The sequence below is a fragment of the Enoplosus armatus genome, chromosome 9, assembly GCF_043641665.1.
Source record: "Enoplosus armatus isolate fEnoArm2 chromosome 9, fEnoArm2.hap1, whole genome shotgun sequence".
NCBI classification, from domain to species: Eukaryota; Metazoa; Chordata; class Actinopteri; order Centrarchiformes; family Enoplosidae; genus Enoplosus; species Enoplosus armatus.
The window spans coordinates 12,966,875-12,985,239 of NC_092188.1; the positions used below are offsets into that span (position 1 = coordinate 12,966,875).

At 41.9% G+C, this 18,365-nt stretch overlaps 2 protein-coding genes across 2 annotated transcripts; one reads left to right on the forward strand and one right to left on the reverse strand.

Moving 5' to 3' along the window:
* Positions 1-1,016: 1,016 nt before the first annotated feature.
* Positions 1,017-7,792, forward strand: ccdc12 (coiled-coil domain containing 12). Its single transcript, XM_070912357.1, has 7 exons — positions 1,017-1,111; positions 3,456-3,526; positions 6,146-6,225; positions 6,415-6,476; positions 6,563-6,597; positions 6,697-6,773; positions 7,467-7,792. Exons 1-7 carry the CDS (start codon positions 1,028-1,030, stop codon positions 7,544-7,546), a joined length of 489 nt encoding a protein of 162 aa, XP_070768458.1. The 5' UTR covers positions 1,017-1,027; the 3' UTR covers positions 7,547-7,792.
* Positions 7,793-9,321: 1,529 nt separating this feature from the next.
* LOC139290256 (kinesin-like protein KIFC3) lies at positions 9,322-17,747 on the reverse strand. The gene is made up of 19 exons (XM_070911978.1): positions 17,649-17,747; positions 17,302-17,398; positions 16,977-17,134; positions 16,599-16,851; positions 14,346-14,518; positions 13,750-13,815; positions 13,354-13,491; positions 13,044-13,241; positions 12,643-12,816; positions 11,836-11,983; positions 11,399-11,529; positions 11,186-11,297; positions 10,930-11,111; positions 10,750-10,854; positions 10,531-10,661; positions 10,314-10,434; positions 10,102-10,231; positions 9,549-9,778; positions 9,322-9,444 (listed from the first exon to the last, which is right to left on the reverse strand). Exons 1-19 carry the CDS (start codon positions 17,745-17,747, stop codon positions 9,322-9,324), a joined length of 2,769 nt encoding a protein of 922 aa, XP_070768079.1.
* Positions 17,748-18,365: the final 618 nt, after the last annotated feature.

Genomic DNA, 18,365 nt, shown 5'->3' on the forward strand with positions numbered 1-18,365 from the left:
GCACATATTTTCATTATATTCCTGTTAATTCAGGATTCTCTGAAAATTCAATTCTCTGAAACAAAAACATTATTATTCTTGAATAAGACGCACATGCTGAGAATGAAGAGTTGTATTTGATTTAGATAAATTATATAAAAAACAGACACTTATTGCAAGAGAAGTCAGGTTTCTGGGCCCAACTATTGCATGCAGTTGGGTAACAAAGCATCATATTTTACAGGTTTATCGTATGTGTAACGTGTGTTTTTTGTATGAAAAACTTGTAAAGTGTCTGTTGCTCAAAATTGTACTAAAGAAAATTAGCTTTTTCTCCAGACAAGTGGTGTGTCAGTGTAGATAACTTTTTCCTATATGCCACGGTAGGCTATATATGTCATCTATGACAGGAGTTCTGTCTGTTGATGGGTAAATGGGTAATTTATTGATTTATTAGTATTATCCTTTTAGTGCTATGATCTTCATGACTTTGTTAGCATCTTTAACACAACCAGGTTTGAGTTGTCACACATTAATGTTGGTCATTGGTAAAGATGGACACAGTGAAGCTTGAGGCAGCTGTATTACCATGGCAATGGCCTACATTCCTAATCAGGACTTGACAGTGTGACCATCAACAGATGGGACAGTGGACCAGTCTGACCTCTTAATGTAAAGGTCTGTTAATAATCCATAAGTATGTTTAAATATGCTATTCAAAAATAGCCTATAAGCTACTGAAAGTCAAATCAATTCAATATTAGCTGCTCCATGTGCCAAAACATCCAACATAGACTCAAACATAAGCTTGTCTGTTTAAAATTAGGAAAATCTCATTATTCTAAGTAGGTATTCGATTTTTAAATAATAATGCTTCAAATTTAATCAATCTAATTACTGCTTTTGAAGAAATGTGTCAACATAATAATAATATCACATGACCAGGAAACAGGCCGCTGCAATCGATGTGCTCGACGGTCGTTTTTATCTCCTCGGTCAGAACCGTCAATGGATTTCAGAGGGAATTGAGCGGCGTGTGGAGATAAACATGGAGAAAAATGTTGGGTCCCTACAGGAGCAGGCCCTGAAGAGAAAAGAGAGGCTAAAAGCACTAAGAGATAAACAACTTCATGTAAGTGTCTTGTCTGGTGATGCCTGGTTTCTGATAAATGCAACATAGCCAGTAGGAAACGCTTCATTTTGATAGTGAGGTAACGTTAGCCGACTTAGCTTGTAGCTAACCTTAGCACATTCATGTAACCTAGTTAGCAAGTCAGTCATAAACTTGGTTCGTGGCTTTGTTGCTGTGTTTTGAGAGGATGTATGCTTCGATAATTAATTCAGATGTAGTTAAGTTCAATATTTACTTGTTACAGTGCTTTTGTAGTTAAAGTGTATCTGGTTTGCCTGTGCAACTAATTTCTGAAGCTAACTTCTGTGGACTTCTTTCTAAGAGACAATAAGTAATTTAACCTCTAGTCGTGTATCAAAGTTAATATCTTAATTAAATCTTAGATAATAAGAATACATGAGAGATCGTGGTTACATTTTCAAACAAGCCTCTCAACTTCTTGCTCTGACACTGTCTTTATGGAAGGATCTCTGCTCTCTCACGGTGATAGGGATCATTTGATTTTTAACAGAAAAAGTGTCTCTTGTTCAGTGTAAAAGCGCAGCTTCTCTGATATAGACCTGATATATAGTAACGGCACTGGTTGTAAAGGTCTCGGAAGATCATGGACCACAGAGAGATGTTTTTCAGATTGGGAAATTAGTTGAAGAATATAACATTTATTTTGCAACTTTTTTCACAAATGTATTGCATTAAATACGGCTGTTTTTTGCCCAAGCCCAACCATGGTGGGACGTTCGTCAACTTTTTGATCATCAACATTTCTTAAGTTGAAGAGAACAATAACTAACTAGAAAGAATAAATATTTTTTCATTTTTCACTAAAAATTCTGCCCTCCAGCCTGACTACAGTTGTGGAAGAGGTGATACATTTGACATCAGTGCCACAGTGTGAGTGAACCAGGTCTGATTTTATCTATTTGTGTTCAGCTCTTTGAAAGAGAGGAAAACGACCATCATCAACATTTTTTACAGCCATTTATCACTGAATTGTTGACAGGAGAAGGATTGATGTAACAATTAGTCATAGGTTAGTTTTAGGATAGTTTTAGTTTCTCAGCAGCCAACAATGAACATGACAGAAAGACCCTCCTCTGCCATACAGTTGTAAATTGGACACTGTGGTCAGTACAAACACACTTGTTATGATGGAAGGTGGAGAAACCTTAGTCAAAAGACAGAACAGAAAACTGAACTTTAACTGCAGTAAAAGGGGATTTGAATTAAGTATGGAGACGCCTCAGTTGCATGAAATGTGCAGATGAAAAACTATTAGAATCTGTGAAAAAATGTTTTAAAGTAGCAGCACAACAAAATAACAGCACATCTCTGTGGCCACCACCACACACTGTATTGTAAAATTGAAGGTGTGTAAGAAATATTTGAGAGTTTTATGTTATCAGTTATTATCAAGATGTCATTGTATGCTGAGCTAGCTTTGCCCATGATAACTGTACTATCAAAATGTCATATCAACACACACCTGTCTTGACCCACATATTCTGCTGGACAGAGTTGTTGCACCAGAGTTTCAACTGTTCCTCAGTAGGGTGGCTGTTTGTGTTGAAACATTTAAACATTACACTGTTATTCTTCTCCACTTTGACAATCCTTCATATGATAGGATATGAATTCTTCTTGCAACAGGAAACCCTGTTCAATGTGCGAGCCACTGTTTTTGGCAGTTAGATCAGAATGTGTTGCACTAAGCTCTTGTTGAACAGAGGCCTACTGGCTTGGCTAGCAAGGTTTGATAAACGATTGTTGACATTCCCGAAGCCTTGGGTCGTTTTCCTTTTGTGCTGAACTTAAGTGTGAGTCAGTCCCCTGAATTGTTCTAGCAGGTGGACAGGAAGCCTCTTCAGGAAAATGCTAGATGGGAGGGGTTCGATATCCTTTGTTACCACTTTTCACTTGGGGTCAATATTATTTTTTTTCTGCATTTCTGCAAGCCTATTTCATGATATGTTTCCCTCGTTGTTTATATGTGGACAGTTTAGGGTAGGCCATAGTCTGAAATGCTGTGGTCAAGTACCATGTTAGCTTCTTTGTTGAAACAGCTAGTACTGGAGCAATTTATTAGACCCAGTTCTCAAAATGTATTAATTAATTTTCCTATGCAAATGTTATCCTAATGTTTAAATCTTTACTGTGCAAGAGTTCTGAAATGTCTCTTGTCATTGTCAGTATTTATTTAATAATTAAGTAATTATTTATGGCAGAACACAATATTAGTCTGTGCTAATTCTGACCAGTCCATCGACTGAAGAGTGGTGTTTTTACTAGAAAATTCTGAATGGTAAATTCATGTTATTTTAATGATGGCGTGATGATATTTTATCAGGGGCGAGAAGAGGATGGGGAGCCAGAGAAGAAAAAAGCGTCATTAGGGGAGACTACTGAAGAGCATCACAGGTTGGTTCATCACACCACACACATGAATGGATATTATTTATTTATTTTAATAATATTTTTCATAAAAGCTTGTCATGATTTCTTCAGCCATTGCTCACTGTTGCTCGCCCCTTTAGCTGAGGCTTTTTAAGCTGCACAAACGGAACTGAAACTGATATGGAAGTACATCATCAGAGCATTTATCTGTCCTTTATCTGAACACCATCGTCTTGTAACACGGTGCATGTCTCAGTGCAGGTCGTGAGTGTTTACACTGGGTTGGATCATAGCCTGGTGCTATTAGGTGCTCAAATATCCTGCAGCGTACTCCACTTTGTGTGTTATTTGGTAGGAAGGAGCAGCCATCTTTCCTGTCCTACAGGACCCTTTTTCCATTGTTTATATTTAATGACTGTGCACTGACGACACTGAGGGAGTGCCCCTGTGTTTCCGCCAGTCCAACAGGACAGATCTCTCTCATGAGAATGAAAATAGCTGCAGAATTTTAAAGGCCTAATTTAGACATTTGTCAGTGAAGAGAAAAGTACTCTGGGTACTTTGGTCTTTTTTTTCGTCTGTGTTTTGCTAAGTCAAGACACACGTGTAGCAGAGTGTGAGTGTAATGTATCTTGTGATTGGTATTAAAGTTTCATGGGAGATCAAATTGCCAAACCAAGGCATCAAAGAACACAACAATCAGCATGTTAGTAAAGTTATTGCTATTCAAATGAATGATCCACAAGTTTTAGATGTCAAAACAGTAAAACTCCCTGTGTGTTATCATACAACATTCCTCCAAGCCTATTCCACAAAAGGCACAAACCACACCATGCAGCTTCTTACATCTTGTTAGGTGTTGTTAGAGTGCTGTTTTCCTTTTAAGATGGGCAGATAGGTAAGTAGACTTAGTGGAAATGGCAAATAAGACTCAAGGAAGTTCAAAAGCCTCTAAAATATTGACAAATTGCATGTTAGCTTTAACAATCCCCCATGTGTAAATGAAAAGGCTGATGGTTGTCTGGAGGTATTTTTGACCTGGTGAATGGTGCAGGTTGCTTGATATCAGTGTAAACATTTGAACACTCAGCTGCTGCACCTCCTCCTCCACCACAGATCTCTCTAAACATTTTGAGAAGGCCACACCTGGGTCAGTGCTCTGAATTTATCATTGGCTGTCTTTGATGCCACAGTGTGCTTGAAGTGGTAATGTGTAAACACACTCTAAAGGTTTGGACGCATCAAACTAACAGACAGTTAAGGAAAAAACATTGAAGGCAGAAAATGTACATGTACAGTCTGTTTGTCCTGTCTTTTTGTCTTGCTAGTGGTGGGACTTCAGACGGCAATGTTTTTCAGTATCTGACAGAGGATGATTCCCAATGATGTTGGTGACCTCCTGATCTTTTGTTCTAATCTAATGAACACATTATTATGGGGTTTCCACCAAAACGTGTTCCCCAGAGGACCATCTTTAGACCAAAATATCAATTTGTACAAAAGATGAATAATGGGAATTTGTTTTTATTTCATCACAATATGATCTATTGAAGGCTGATGAATGGTGGCCTGTAATTCGTCCTGGACAGGTGCCCTCTGGCTACTCCAAACTCCACGCTGAGAAACTTGGTGTGACTTGCTGACTGTGAAGCTTTGGTTGATTTAATTTTGTTGGCCTCTTTTGAGAACCATTGATGTATCGGTCTGTTTATTTGATTCATTTTATTATAGTTAGTGTTTCAGTTCATGTCATATTTATATTACAGAAGATTTCGTTTCACTTCAAATGAATGCAATAAAGTGTTTTTATTTGATTAATTGTGACTGCAGTAGATATTGTCATACGCTTTGTAGGGCCATCCATAAATTAGATGGCAGACATTTCCATGGGCAATATGAGTGGCATTAGAATTCAATTTAAGGATGGGATGGATAGAAGGACATTTTCCTCTGCTGAGACAGCCGCTTCAGGAGAGATTCAGGAGGCATAGATTGAGATGTGTGAACTTGGAGTGGACCTCAGTTAGCCAAAGGCAGAACATGACTAGCATTCCTGCCCATACCCATACAAGGCATCGGTCTGTCTGTTGGCAGCAGGGGTGTGATGAATGTATCAAGAGTGCACCCTCTGGAGCTTCATCACAAATCCATGTTAAGCTCACAACAGCTGATAACTCTCTTGGTCCATGCTAGACAATAGTTTACCTCTGCCTCTGTGCTTTCTGTATAATCTGCAGAGATGTCAGCAAAGCTTGCCAAGAATTCCTCTGTATAGAGATGTGATGAAAGACTGTGTAAATCAACAGCAAGCAAAGAATTCCTCAGCTGTTTGCTGCTCCCCTCAAGTCCGTGCCCAGGGGCAGGTGGAACATGTTAATCAGACGTGTTCATAGGAATAAAGAGGGACATTATACCCAACCCTCTCTAGACATTAGATGTGCAGCTGTGTCGGGTTTGCAGATGGTCTTTTACGCTCCTTAATCTCTGGTGGAATATATTTGCCTACACCGCCACCTCCTGGACTGTCACAAGAGTGTGGAGGGAGTATTGTTGACTCATAATGTAGCGTTCAGCATTTCTGTATTCTCTTATCAGTCCCACCACTAGAAGTAGACTCACATTACTCTGTGTTTCTGACCCCAGAGAGCTGAAGCTGAGGAACTACACCCCAGAGGATGAAGAGCTGAAGGAGAGGCAGGTGCCCAAAGCCAAACCTGCATCTGGTGAGAACTCTTCAAATATAGACGAGCTTCATAAAACATTAACTCAGATGGTTTTCATGTTATAGCGCCTTTTCTGTTGGAGTGCTGTCATTACATTGCCTCTAGGAAGGTCATAGCACATGGTCAGCTACTTGAGTATTGCATATCACATATCATTTATGGCTGATGGAAAATATTCTTTGTTTGCAGTGGAGGATAAAGTAAAAGACCAGTTAGAGGCAGCTAATCCAGAGCCCATCATTGAAGAAGTGGTGAGTACTCTTTTCTGTCTAGATGTGATTTCCTTTGTTGAAGATAGTAGTTGTAGTTCTCACATACAGCTGTTTTCTTTCCTCAGGATTTGGCCAACCTCGCCCCAAGAAAACCAGACTGGTAAGACCTTTTTGGAAATGATCTTTCACCCTGTACAGTACATAAAACCTTGGTATAATTAAAGATAATTAATTACTGATATCGTGATTCTGAATTTAGGGATCTGAAGCGTGATGTGGCAAAGAAACTGGAGAAGTTGGAGAGGAGAACACAGAGAGCCATCGCTGAGCTCATCCGTTAGTATTTCCTATTTCTTGTTTTTGCATTTTATCACTGAATTTTCCTGACACCACAGAGACAAGCATGTCTGAGCTAGACGTGAATTATTAGGCTAATTGCTTTGTGGCTTCCAGACTCCACAGAGGCTTGAAGCCATCTGATAACATCAGTGGTATGATTCCTCCACTGATGTGTGATCCACACTCTAAAAATAGGCATGAGCCTTCATGGAGAACAAAACAGGTTAAACTGTAAAGGTTTTCCCGAGTGACAGTGATTACTAGTTGCCCTCATTGCCATTGAGATCACAGGTCATGTTAACATGTTACAGTTTAAAGTGGCTTGTAAACATAAACAAACAGTCACTCCTTTCAATTCGGTTTTAGCCTTCTGTGCAAACTCAGACAGCCCTACAGCTACACTTTGATGTAAATTAAAACATGGCAGTGGGTGGTATTTACTATTACTGTAAACAACTTTGTTTGTTTTGCTCTGCATTAGAAGTGACTGTGCAGCCTGTAAGCAGAGTGTACTCTCTATTGCTGGGACAACAGGGATGCTTGTTTACAGGGTGTCAATGGTGCATGTTATCCACTCAACCTAAATAAAACCCGAGTTATGGTCAATATGCAGGATCTACACATACATTTAACTAGTGATTGAAGTGAACGAATGTATCAGATTGACCCGGACTATTTGTGTGTGCCCAGGGGATCGTCTCCGCGGCAGTGAGGAGGAGTTGGCAGGAGTGGTGGGAGCAGTCGGAGTGGAGGAGGGAGACTCGGACTGAATCCAAGATGTGGCAGATTAAAAAAACAAAAAGACTACAGAGGGATGGCCACGGTTTACTGGGACTGTACCATCACATCTGTGTTGTGCTCAGAGAGACGGCTACTGTCATCGCTGCAGGAAGTAAAGTAATGATTTCTGTCAGGTTTTTCCTTTGTGAGTCCTGCCTTGTATCATTGCATTATTACATATGAATATGTAGTAGTACATTCTGTTTATGTGCTTTATTGGGGAGCATTGTTAATGTAACCGTCAATATTTAGTTGTAATTTTTTATATTTTCAAGTAAAATGTGAATTTTTCAAATGCCTGATTATTATTTTCATGCATTTTTCCTTTATTTGAAAGTAGGGGTGGGTGATATGTATAAAATCCTCAATCATGGTGTATGTAATTTTATGTCATGATACTGATATATGTTGTGATATAGTACATTTTGTGGAAAAATACTTAATCACAGTGACATTTCTGTCATATCATCCAACCCTACTTGATGTGGTACAGTGAAGAATCAGACAGGAAATGTAAGGAAGTGGGGTGACATGCGACAAACCTCCCCGCTAGATTTGAACCAGGGACGTTGTGATTACGTGGCATCCCTAATTATTTAATTGTTTTGTTGCTGAGCATCAAATAAGAGAAAAGACACTTTTTAGAATACATCATATTTATTCAGAAAACAATCTGAAAACTCACTCTCTAATCATCATGAAGTGACCTATTTTAGTTCACTGCAACATTAATGTCTTGCTACACTTGAACCAAAAGCTAGTTTTGATTCAATGGGTGATAAATAGAGGAACAATGATGAACAGATAACAATAAGCTGTTTTCGGAATGACATTCACAAGTGATATCTATTGCAAGCACCTTAATACCTGTTCTCAACTGAAACACTCCCTTCACAATAAAGTGCATCTTCTGTCCACGTAGGCCCAAACTGTCTCCTCAATAAGGAGGATATTGCACCCGGCATTATATCACCACTCTTAACACAAGGCCACCTGTTCCCTTCAACAACTTAACTCTAATTTCTCAAAAGGCAAATTATCAAGGCTCTAAAGAAAAACAAAGCGTTCAGTTACTGCGTGTCTGAAGTTCACAAAAAGTAAACTAATATGTGACCTAAAGTGTCATTGAAATGGTTAATAGCCCATACCTTTGCTACAAAACAGATTCTCCTACTCACTACAACCGTCAAAAATATACGACATTTGAGATGACGCTCACAAACTACAGACATTTATAGCAAGATGATTAATACTGCAAAAATGGAAGTGTTGATATTGTGGCTCTGGAAGCTTGTGGAGCCTGTCTGAACATGATGCTGCTCTAAATACTGATATGAGGATTGACGAGAAAAGCCTCAAGAGGCTGAGAAGATAAATCCTGGATTTTGGTATTTAATAAAAGGAAACCGAGCTATTGTAGTTCAAGGAAGCATCAAATCTTAGGCCGCGGGGGCAGTCAGAGGATGTTTTGGCACTCAGAGTGGAAGAATAAATACTCCCGCATGCAGATTATCTAATGATGAATGGTGATCACTTGTCAGAAGCAGGAAATGGCAAGGAGGAGGCCAAAATCCTCAATACCTAACCTCAATCAAAGGTTGGCATTCGGGTGCCACACAGACCTCCACAGATTTAGCCCTTGAGCACGATTGCTGTTGATCTTGTTGATACTGTAGCGTGATGGTTGGTTGGTAGGGTGATAATCTTGACTGGTGCATTCATGGCTTCCTGGTGATCACTGGGGACAGGAAGTGGCTGATTCAAGTCAGTCGCACTGTCCTCCAGATTCAATCTTCCTGGCTGCAGGACCCAGTTCCACCTTGCACACCCTCTGGGCAAACTTCAGTGAGCACAATGTCTCTCCCACATTACTCTCCAGAGCGGACACCTTTAGTGGTTGAAACAAAAACAAGGAATCAACAAAGACTTCAAATGAAATTTACTGCAAACTTCTAAGGCTGAAAAGCTATGAGTGTGGAGCAGTAATCTCACCTGCACCACCATGACAGTCTTGCTGCCTTTGCCCAGGGAGTCTTGTAATAAGTACGTAAGGCGGGAGTTCCTGAAAGGGATATGAGTCTGCCGAGCTCTCAGTGCCTGAATTACGTCCCCCAGTGCCAGCAGGGAGCGGTTGATGTTCTGGGCCTCTTTCAGCCTCTCTCCCTCTGCACCAGACTTCCATACCCTCTCCGAGCCAGCCAGGTCCACCAGGTTCAACTTGCCTGAGGAAAGAAAAGTTAATGGTGGAACGATGAAGACAGTCATCTGTGGACCCGCATGTGCCTGACTGAATCCTGATCAGAAGCTTCTCTTTTGTGCTTTTTCTCTCTCTTCTCAACCTTCCTTCAGCTTAAAGACTGCACATATTCACAATGATGTCCCTTGAGAAATATCGTTTGTGATTCAGCACTAGGACTAGACTGCACTCAGTTTTAATAAAACAGAGAGGGATTCAATGAGGAATGCCAAGTCTGATTCAAATATATAGCGGGTATCAATAAGGGGCCTTTTAAACACTAGACGGAGAAATGCATGTGTGACTGACCTGTGGTTTTGGACCCGGTGGCGAGGTCAGTGCCCTGAACGGTGATACAGAGCAGAGCGTGGGAGCGGGAGCTGTGCTGGTTCATCTGAGTGCCGAAGGTGATCCTGTTCCTTCGGGCTGTGGCTAAAATCTGGACAATAAGAATAATTAGCATTAATGTAAAGATTTATTCTTAAAGTAAAGCATGGATTGTTTGAAACACACTGTGTCACCTTCTTGATGTGCTGGAAGCTCTTAACCTCGATGACCCTGAGGCCCGGCACATGCAGCTGTCCCGTTCCGTCCGGGTTGATCTTTATGTCCAGTTTCTCCCCGTCTTTACTCAGCAGGTCTCTAAGAAACACAATGTAACATCAACAATAAAACAACCAATGTATAGTAGCTGTACTGTAAATTAGGCTATCTGAAGAAAAGTGCAGCATACTGTACCTTAGCACCTCGTTGTAGATCTCCACAGAGCTGACAGTGACAGTGTAAGACCACATGTCCTTCCTCTCCTCGATCTCACTGAAGAGATGTTTTAGGGCTCGCTGGTTGATGCCTGGGTTCTCCACACTGCCCTGAAAATCAGAGGAGACTTAGCCTGCAGCCTACATTATGGATCGTCTCTCTATAGCTACAATAATGCTGTTAAACTAGAGAGTATACCTCCATGGTGTAAGTTTTTCCAGAGCCAGTCTGTCCGTAGGCAAATATGCAGACATGGTAGCCGTCGATGCAGGACGTCACAAGAGGCTCAATCTCCTGAAAGACCTGGTGAAACCAAACGAAGGCTTAGAGCTCTTGTCATGATTTATATTTCCTGCACATGCTGTTCATTTTCACTACCTCTTCCTGTGTGGCCTGAGGGTGGAAGACCTTGTCCAGTTCAAAGATCCGACCCTTTCCTTTGTTCAGCACATTGAGCGAGGACTCGTTGTTGGGGTCCATCGTCACCACCACAGACTGGCCCTCCTCATGCTGGTCCTCCTTCAGCACAGGCTTCACACGACACAGCACGCGGATGTTGCCTGAAAACAGAAGGCCAGGTTAATGACAGATTTTATTTTCTGCAGTGGATTTTTATTTTGTCGTCTTTGCGTACCTTTAAGCTCCACCAGCTGCTCGTGGTACTTCCTGCGCAGTGCAACCTCCTTCCTATATTTCTCCAGGAGATCTTTGTTGGCTTCAGACATCTCACTGAGAGCTGCTGAAATCTGTCAAAGACAGACAAAAACTCCTTACTAGGCCTGTCAATTTGGTCAGATTTGTTTACATTTTATTTATTTAAGTCACAACATGATGTCACTGTACATACCTGTTTTTTTGCATCGTTAATAGCTGCTCCGTAAAAGTCTGAGAAGTTTCGGACCTGGCTCCTCAGACTGGTGTAGTCTGTCTTCATGGAGCGTAAAGTTGGAGGGAGTGCTGTCAGACGTTTCTGCAAGCCTGACAAAAAAAAACATGTAGAATCACGAGTTTTGTATCAGTAAATCTATTTGAAGTAATGGTTTGACATTTTGGGAAATATTCTTATTTGCTTTCTTGCCGAGAGTTGGAGGAGAAGATTGACACCACTATCATATCTGTCTGTTAAATATAAGGCTACAGCCAACAGCCAGTTTGCTTAGCTTAGCATAAAGACTGGAAACACGGGGGAAACAGCTAGCCTGACTCTGTCCAAAGGTAACAAAACCTCCCTATCAGACCCTCTAAAAAGAGGGTTTGGAGGTTGAATTATTTGGTGTAACTCACAGAAGAATTGGTCCTGCAGGTTCTGAAAGTGCTCGGCTGAGCAGTTGGCGGCAGCCTTCACAGCTTCCTCCTTCCTCTCCTCCAAGTGGCCGATCTCTTTCAACAACTCCTCTCTCAGTTTACTGATTTCTCTCTCATACGCCGCAATCTGTAAAAAGGTTCAGCACAGCAATTTGTCAATCTGTCAGCTCGACTGGTCCAATCTGTGCAGGTTCAGCTCTGTAATGAGTTCATCTGTCAATGAAATTGATCCAGGTTGTGAATTTCCAGCAGCGATGTGGGAACCTTCCTCCTTCTGCCTTTGATTTTCTCTCCTTTAATCATCTGTTCTCTAAACGTGGTCTGGTTTATTTACCCCTCTGGACTTTGTCAATTCTGTCTCGTTCATTTTTTTAAATCAAAGTTGACGCATCAGGAGGACCATCTGGGATTTGTTGCCAGTTTCCTTGCCTCTTAGTGGCCAGCAGCCAACAGAACTAATCTATGTACTGATGGATATTAAGCGTCATCATGGGGCATTATTGTCAAAAGCCCAAATGATGGTTCATCTTACAATTTATGTCCAGCTTGTTGCTGCCTGAGACATGTTCAAAAACTGGTGGAGCACAACTATCTACTTCTAAAAACACAGGTCATATATATCACCAAAGTATAAACTGTTTCATATTGCATGTTAAAACCAGTTTATTCAGCCCATGTGGGTGTGTGTGGGTGTGTATTACATTGTGTATGTTTATTTTACAGCAGATATGACAGATACTAATTCCCGCCAAACTAGTTAAGCATGAATTCTGTGGCCTCTGTTACCTTGTGCTGCAGATTACAGCTGTATTCATCGGACTTCCTGATTTGTTCCTCCAGCTGTTTGCACCGCTCATTCTGATTGGACAACTTTTCGGACAGCAGTTCATTCCTCTGTCTGGCTTTAGTCAGATGCTTTAATGTGGCAGGTGATTCCACCTCCACAGTCTGGGTGACATACTGAGAGAAAACACACCTGATTCAGGTCATCTACTCTAATAACATACAAAATAAGGAGGCAATGAGTATTTTGATGCAATTGTGTTAATTATTTCTTCTTTATAATAAACACTGATGCGTTTCCAGTTAAACTCACTCTGAAATCCATCAAAAAGCTGCTTTCTAATTTAACAGCTCACTCTATAATGTTCAAATCTGTTTCAATAGCCCTTTCAGATAAGGCGTACCTTCACCACTGGCTCCTTGCCTCTCTCTCTGTCCAGCTCCAGCTGCAGCTCCCTCACTCGTTCCTCTCGTTTCCTCAGCTCTTCTCCTCTCCTCCACTCGCTTTGTTCGCTCTGTCGCTCCAGGTGTGACAGCTGGTCAGCGCGCTGCTGTAGGGACATCTCCAGCTGCTGCACTCTGCTGCGGAGACTTTCATTCTCCTAGGACATAAAACAAAGTAAATTAGTAGTAGAAGTATTTGCGTTTGCAGTCACTTATGGCTGCCTTGGTAGGACATTGGTGAGCTCTCTCAGCTGTGCTGGTGCGCCTCACCTTGATGAGCATGGTGCTGGACTGGGAGGGGATGGTTGACAGCTGCTGCAGGAGGCCTTGGGTAACACTCAGGTTCTGTTTCAGACTCTCGTTCTCTGCTGACAGACACAGCACCCGCTTCTCTGAGTCCGTGGCCCCCTGAGGAAATGAAACGACGAGAGATGCATTAAAACCTGAATTTTTTGCCATGTGAATTCCTCACATACATATCCTTGTAGATGAGTGTTTCCTCATCCTGGATTTATAATTAAGCTGTTATAAAAGTCATGCTGAGGCATTTTTACAGTATGGTATTTCAATCACTGGGTGTGAGAATACACTGTGGCAGCTTTGCTGATGACAGGGAAAGTGACTAAGACTTGACAAATGATTAAATCAATAGTTCCCAGCGCTTACGGTGGCTGTTCTCAGTCTTGACAGCTCCTCCTCGCGCTCCTCTATGCAACTCTTCAGCTCATCAATCTGTGCAAGAAAGTTACAAACACAGGTTTGATTTGAGAATATAGACATAATCAACTCTCTATTTCATTCCATTATTTGTAGAACAATGTGAAGTTATACAATTCTGCTATTTTCTATTCAACTTGAAAGTCTCTTGAGATACATTATATCTTTTGCAAGAGAGACGTGGCCAAAATGGCAGCGAGGGGTAGATTACACAGAGTCACATAAAACATTTATAACATTCATACATATGCACAATAGCATGTGCCATCACCTGAGGGGCATCATACATTCATGAAGATATGCAAGTGGTTGTGTGTTTCTGTAAGTTAGAAACTATGATACCTTCTCTTTTCTCAATACTTATGGACGTAAAATAAATAATAACATACCTTCTGATAAATTACGTCATTTTTGGAGATTTCGTAATAAATAATTCACATTTTAACAGACCTCTTTGTTTCAATTAATTATGACTACATTTCAGGTAGGCTTTTTTTTCTAAAATGGATATAGCATTGTGGTTTAACTAAAACGCAGCATAGTACCTGCTGTTGAAAGGCCTGTATGCGAGAGTGTCTGTCTCTGTCCTTCTGCTCCAGCTGTGAGTGCAGCAGACGGAGTTCTCCTCTCAGCTTACTCCGCTCACCCTGCAGACCGTACAGAGACTCAACCAGCCCGCGAACCCCAGCTTGTATCCCTGCTTCACTGCTGGACTCTCCTTGTGGGACATAAATGAGCAAAACTATAATCAGCCTTTCCATCCTCATCGTCAGCCTAACAGCAAAATAACCTTCATCTTTGGACCCATATTCATATTAGGCCACCCATAAATAGTACCAACCAACATCCTTTGAACTTCCTCTGACCTGTTTTATATATTTAATCTTTTCAATTATGACCAATTTCCACACTACGCTTGAATACTTATGAGTGTGTTTAATATTAATGAAAATTAAGTATGCACTTAAAGCTCTTTTACACACCATGTAGTCACCATGCACTGCAGTGAAGTTAACATTAGCGTTGCCGTGTTTTCACTCTCACATCTCCAGGGAAACTTCACAGACCTATGCAGGATTACTGCAGCTTGACACGTGCGGCCTGGATCGAGTGCAGAACCAAGATTCACTTATACGATGCAACAACCTGATTGTTCATCAGGAACCTGAGAAGCATGCCCAACGGCATTATAATCACCTTCTTCCTCCTCAATGATTTATCAGGCTCTGTCATCTCTGATTTTCATTGCAGGGCCTTATGCTAATTCATATCAGCATATCAGGTTTGCTGTGTCATAATGGTGCAGGGTGAGGTGGTGGTGCCAGGAACAAAAAAATAAATAAAAAACATGGAGGAGAGGCTACAGCTGTGCATCAGTGATGTTGCTAGAAACGTGCTTGCCAGAAACGTGAAGTCTATGAGCTGTTCTGGTCTGCAGAGGCAGGGAGATAGATAGCTTTGTACATTTTAAAACGGCAGCTTCAGATGATACAAGAAAATGTATTTCACTGAAAAACGAAGATAAAGATTAAAGTCTTGATGAGTGACCGCTGAATGGAGCACCAGCCATTCATCCGAATCAAATACTGAATAGAAGATCACAACACGAGTGGCACAGCATCACTCCTCCACTTAGGCCTGCACGTTGCATTACAGTAAACAAACAGACCAAACAGCCTTGTAAACCTAGGACATGGACTCCAGGGCTATTTTTAGCCCAACACAAGTACACGTGGAGCCTTGCATGTGCCAGACCTTGTAAGTGCATTTGCAGGGAATAAAACAGCACTCCCACCATGCTTTATTTATGACAGAGAGCCACAGAATCACTATCCAAGTACCAAAGACCCTCGCCACTTAATCATGTATCTTTGTCCTGGGACTAATGAGAGTCAGTGCGCATGTCTGCTTACACACGCTTACACACTGAGATTCATATAAAACCGGTCTGGTTATACACGTTATCATCCATATTGACATATTTCTGTGAGGCTGTACCAGGCAGCCTAAGGACAGGAATCCGATCTGTCTGCAGCTTCATGGAGTCATGCATTTGTTAAAATGCTGTACATAAAACACAGAAACGTGATGTGAGCAGTTGCTACATCTACTCTTCTGCTCTGAGGTCAAAGAACCATCTGGTCAAATCTGAAACACAGCAGATACCGACATCTGAAGCTTTGAGGTCAGTCGCAGCTGTTAAGTGTTAATCTGGCCTCTGTGACATCACTAGACTTACACCTGTATAAATCTAATCAGTCTGCTCCTTTAATGATGACTGTATTCTTCTATAAAAAGGTGTACAGTGTGTCCCTGGTTGAATAGAATCAAATCTTGCATGGAAAAACACTGAAGTGAACTACGTAGGACACTGTCTTAAGAATTGATGACTCCAGTCCCTCTACTCCCTTTGAATGATCGTTGCTTCTCAAATTCTCAAAAAAAGGATTTCCACATGTGTAAGTGAGAGCACAAAACATTCTCATCTATATTACAAAACCCGAAGGATATACACCTACATATATTATGAAGAGCATGTGAATATGGCTTTCTTTATTCATTGTCCTCCTGGTCCATCAGATGATCTCATCCAATATGAAGTCTCATATTGATTTAAATCTACCTTTAGTCCCCTGGGCCTTTTTCTTCTCCACCAACCATTTCTCTCTGTCTTTCATCATCCTCACACCCACCACATGGAAATGTAAACCCATCCCCTCTTGCACCTTAATTTCACCCTCCCCCATCCCTTCTTTCCTCTCTCCTCCCCCTCTGCGACCCTCCCCTTTCTGCCTCACCCTCGCTCAGTGGACTGGGGGTCTGTTGCTGGCTGATGGCCTCCTCCAGGCTGCTGATGATGCTGTTCTTGTCCCTGAGGCGCTGGCGGTAGGACGCTCGCAGGGCCTTCATCTGGCGGCGGTGCTGGACACGGTGCCTCTTCAGCTGGACCCGGTACTGGTCAGCCTGCTGCTGCAGCTGCTGGAAGTGGGAGTACTGCTCCAGAAAAGTCAGCAAGTGGGACATCACCGCCACTAGGGGAGACTCTGACAACTGGGCAGCACAAACGCACACACATACACAAAGCTTAGTAACACCGCAGACGCTCCTATTTGAGGAACTGCTCATTTATGTTTCAGGTGAGCAGCTCGGTCAAAGTGATGACACAGTTTTGCTACCTTTCCTGTTGTTTCCAGCTGAACTTGTGAGGCCCTCCTCCTCTCAGCCTCCTGCTTGAAGGACAAAAAGGCAGCCAGAGGAGTGCAGGCTGGGATGTCGGGGCCATCTTTCTCTTCTTCATCACTCAGAGACATTTCATCACTGTCACTGCTACTGCCTGGGTGACAACAAATCACATAAACAATAAAGAGTAAAGGAATGTATGTGCTAATCAATCAATTAGTAGAAACTAACCACATCATAAATGTTGTATCATTCTTCTATATCATACAACAGCCTTTATGTTGGCCTATAAATATTCTGAAAAGCTATTTGAGGACTCACTTGAATCACTAAGCCGAGCACAAGCCTTTTTCCCCACTTTGGAGGTGTGGCCATCTCTTCTCCTGCTCCCTGTTTCCATGGAAACAGGTCCTGGCTCCTGAGCACAGCAACATACATGAGGGTCAGACGGTAATACAAACGCAAAATATTTACACATTGAATGCGTAGCAATTCACACAAAATGCAGATGTGACATGAAATGACACCACAAATTTCTCCATCCTTTATGACGTAGACTATATTGTACTGTCAGGTGGTAGGTGACGCATGCATGTTCCCCCGCAAAAATGTTTTTTCCCCCCCTGACAGAAGACCCCTGAGGCTGGACATGATGTGGCTAGACATACGTCTGAGGAAGCTCCATACGCCCCCTCCAAGGCTTCCTCCTCCTCCTTCTTAAAGACAGTGTAGAAGATGTAGACTAAAAGGGAGTAGAAGGCGTACATCTCCACGCCGTCCAAGAGTCCCTGGAAATGACAGATGAACTCAGTAATAACATATACCTTTATCACGCTGCAGAAAAGCAGAGAACATTTTATTTCTTACCCTGATAATATTATAACACACAAGTATACTGACAATCAAAGGATGCATGATGATGATACTGGTCTCGACTTCTCCAGAGAATTCAATTTCTTTTTTTCTATCTTAACCGTCAGCCCATCCCGCCATGCATAATGCTTTATCTTCTTTACCTTATCACATATCTTCTCCTCTTTGGTGATGACAATCTGACTTTCCAGTCATCTGTATTCCCCTTTCACACTCCATCTGTGTTGTCAATGACTAATCTTCTCATGCAGCCCTTGTTCTCAGAGCTGCACACAGCGCTGGGATGCTGTTGCAGCGTGAGACTCCTGTGTGACTCCCTCTCTGCCGTTCTCTCTCCTCCCCTTTCTCCACCTTCTCCCCCTCCTCTCCACTTTGCTCCATCTACAGGCTGCATCTGTGGTGAGCATGCTCAGTGCAGTTTCCAGATCCGCTGCAGTGGTGGAGTGACAGTATGGAGACTGATTGGACTGGGGGCCGGTTCAGAGACAGAGGTGTATGATATGTGCCGTGTT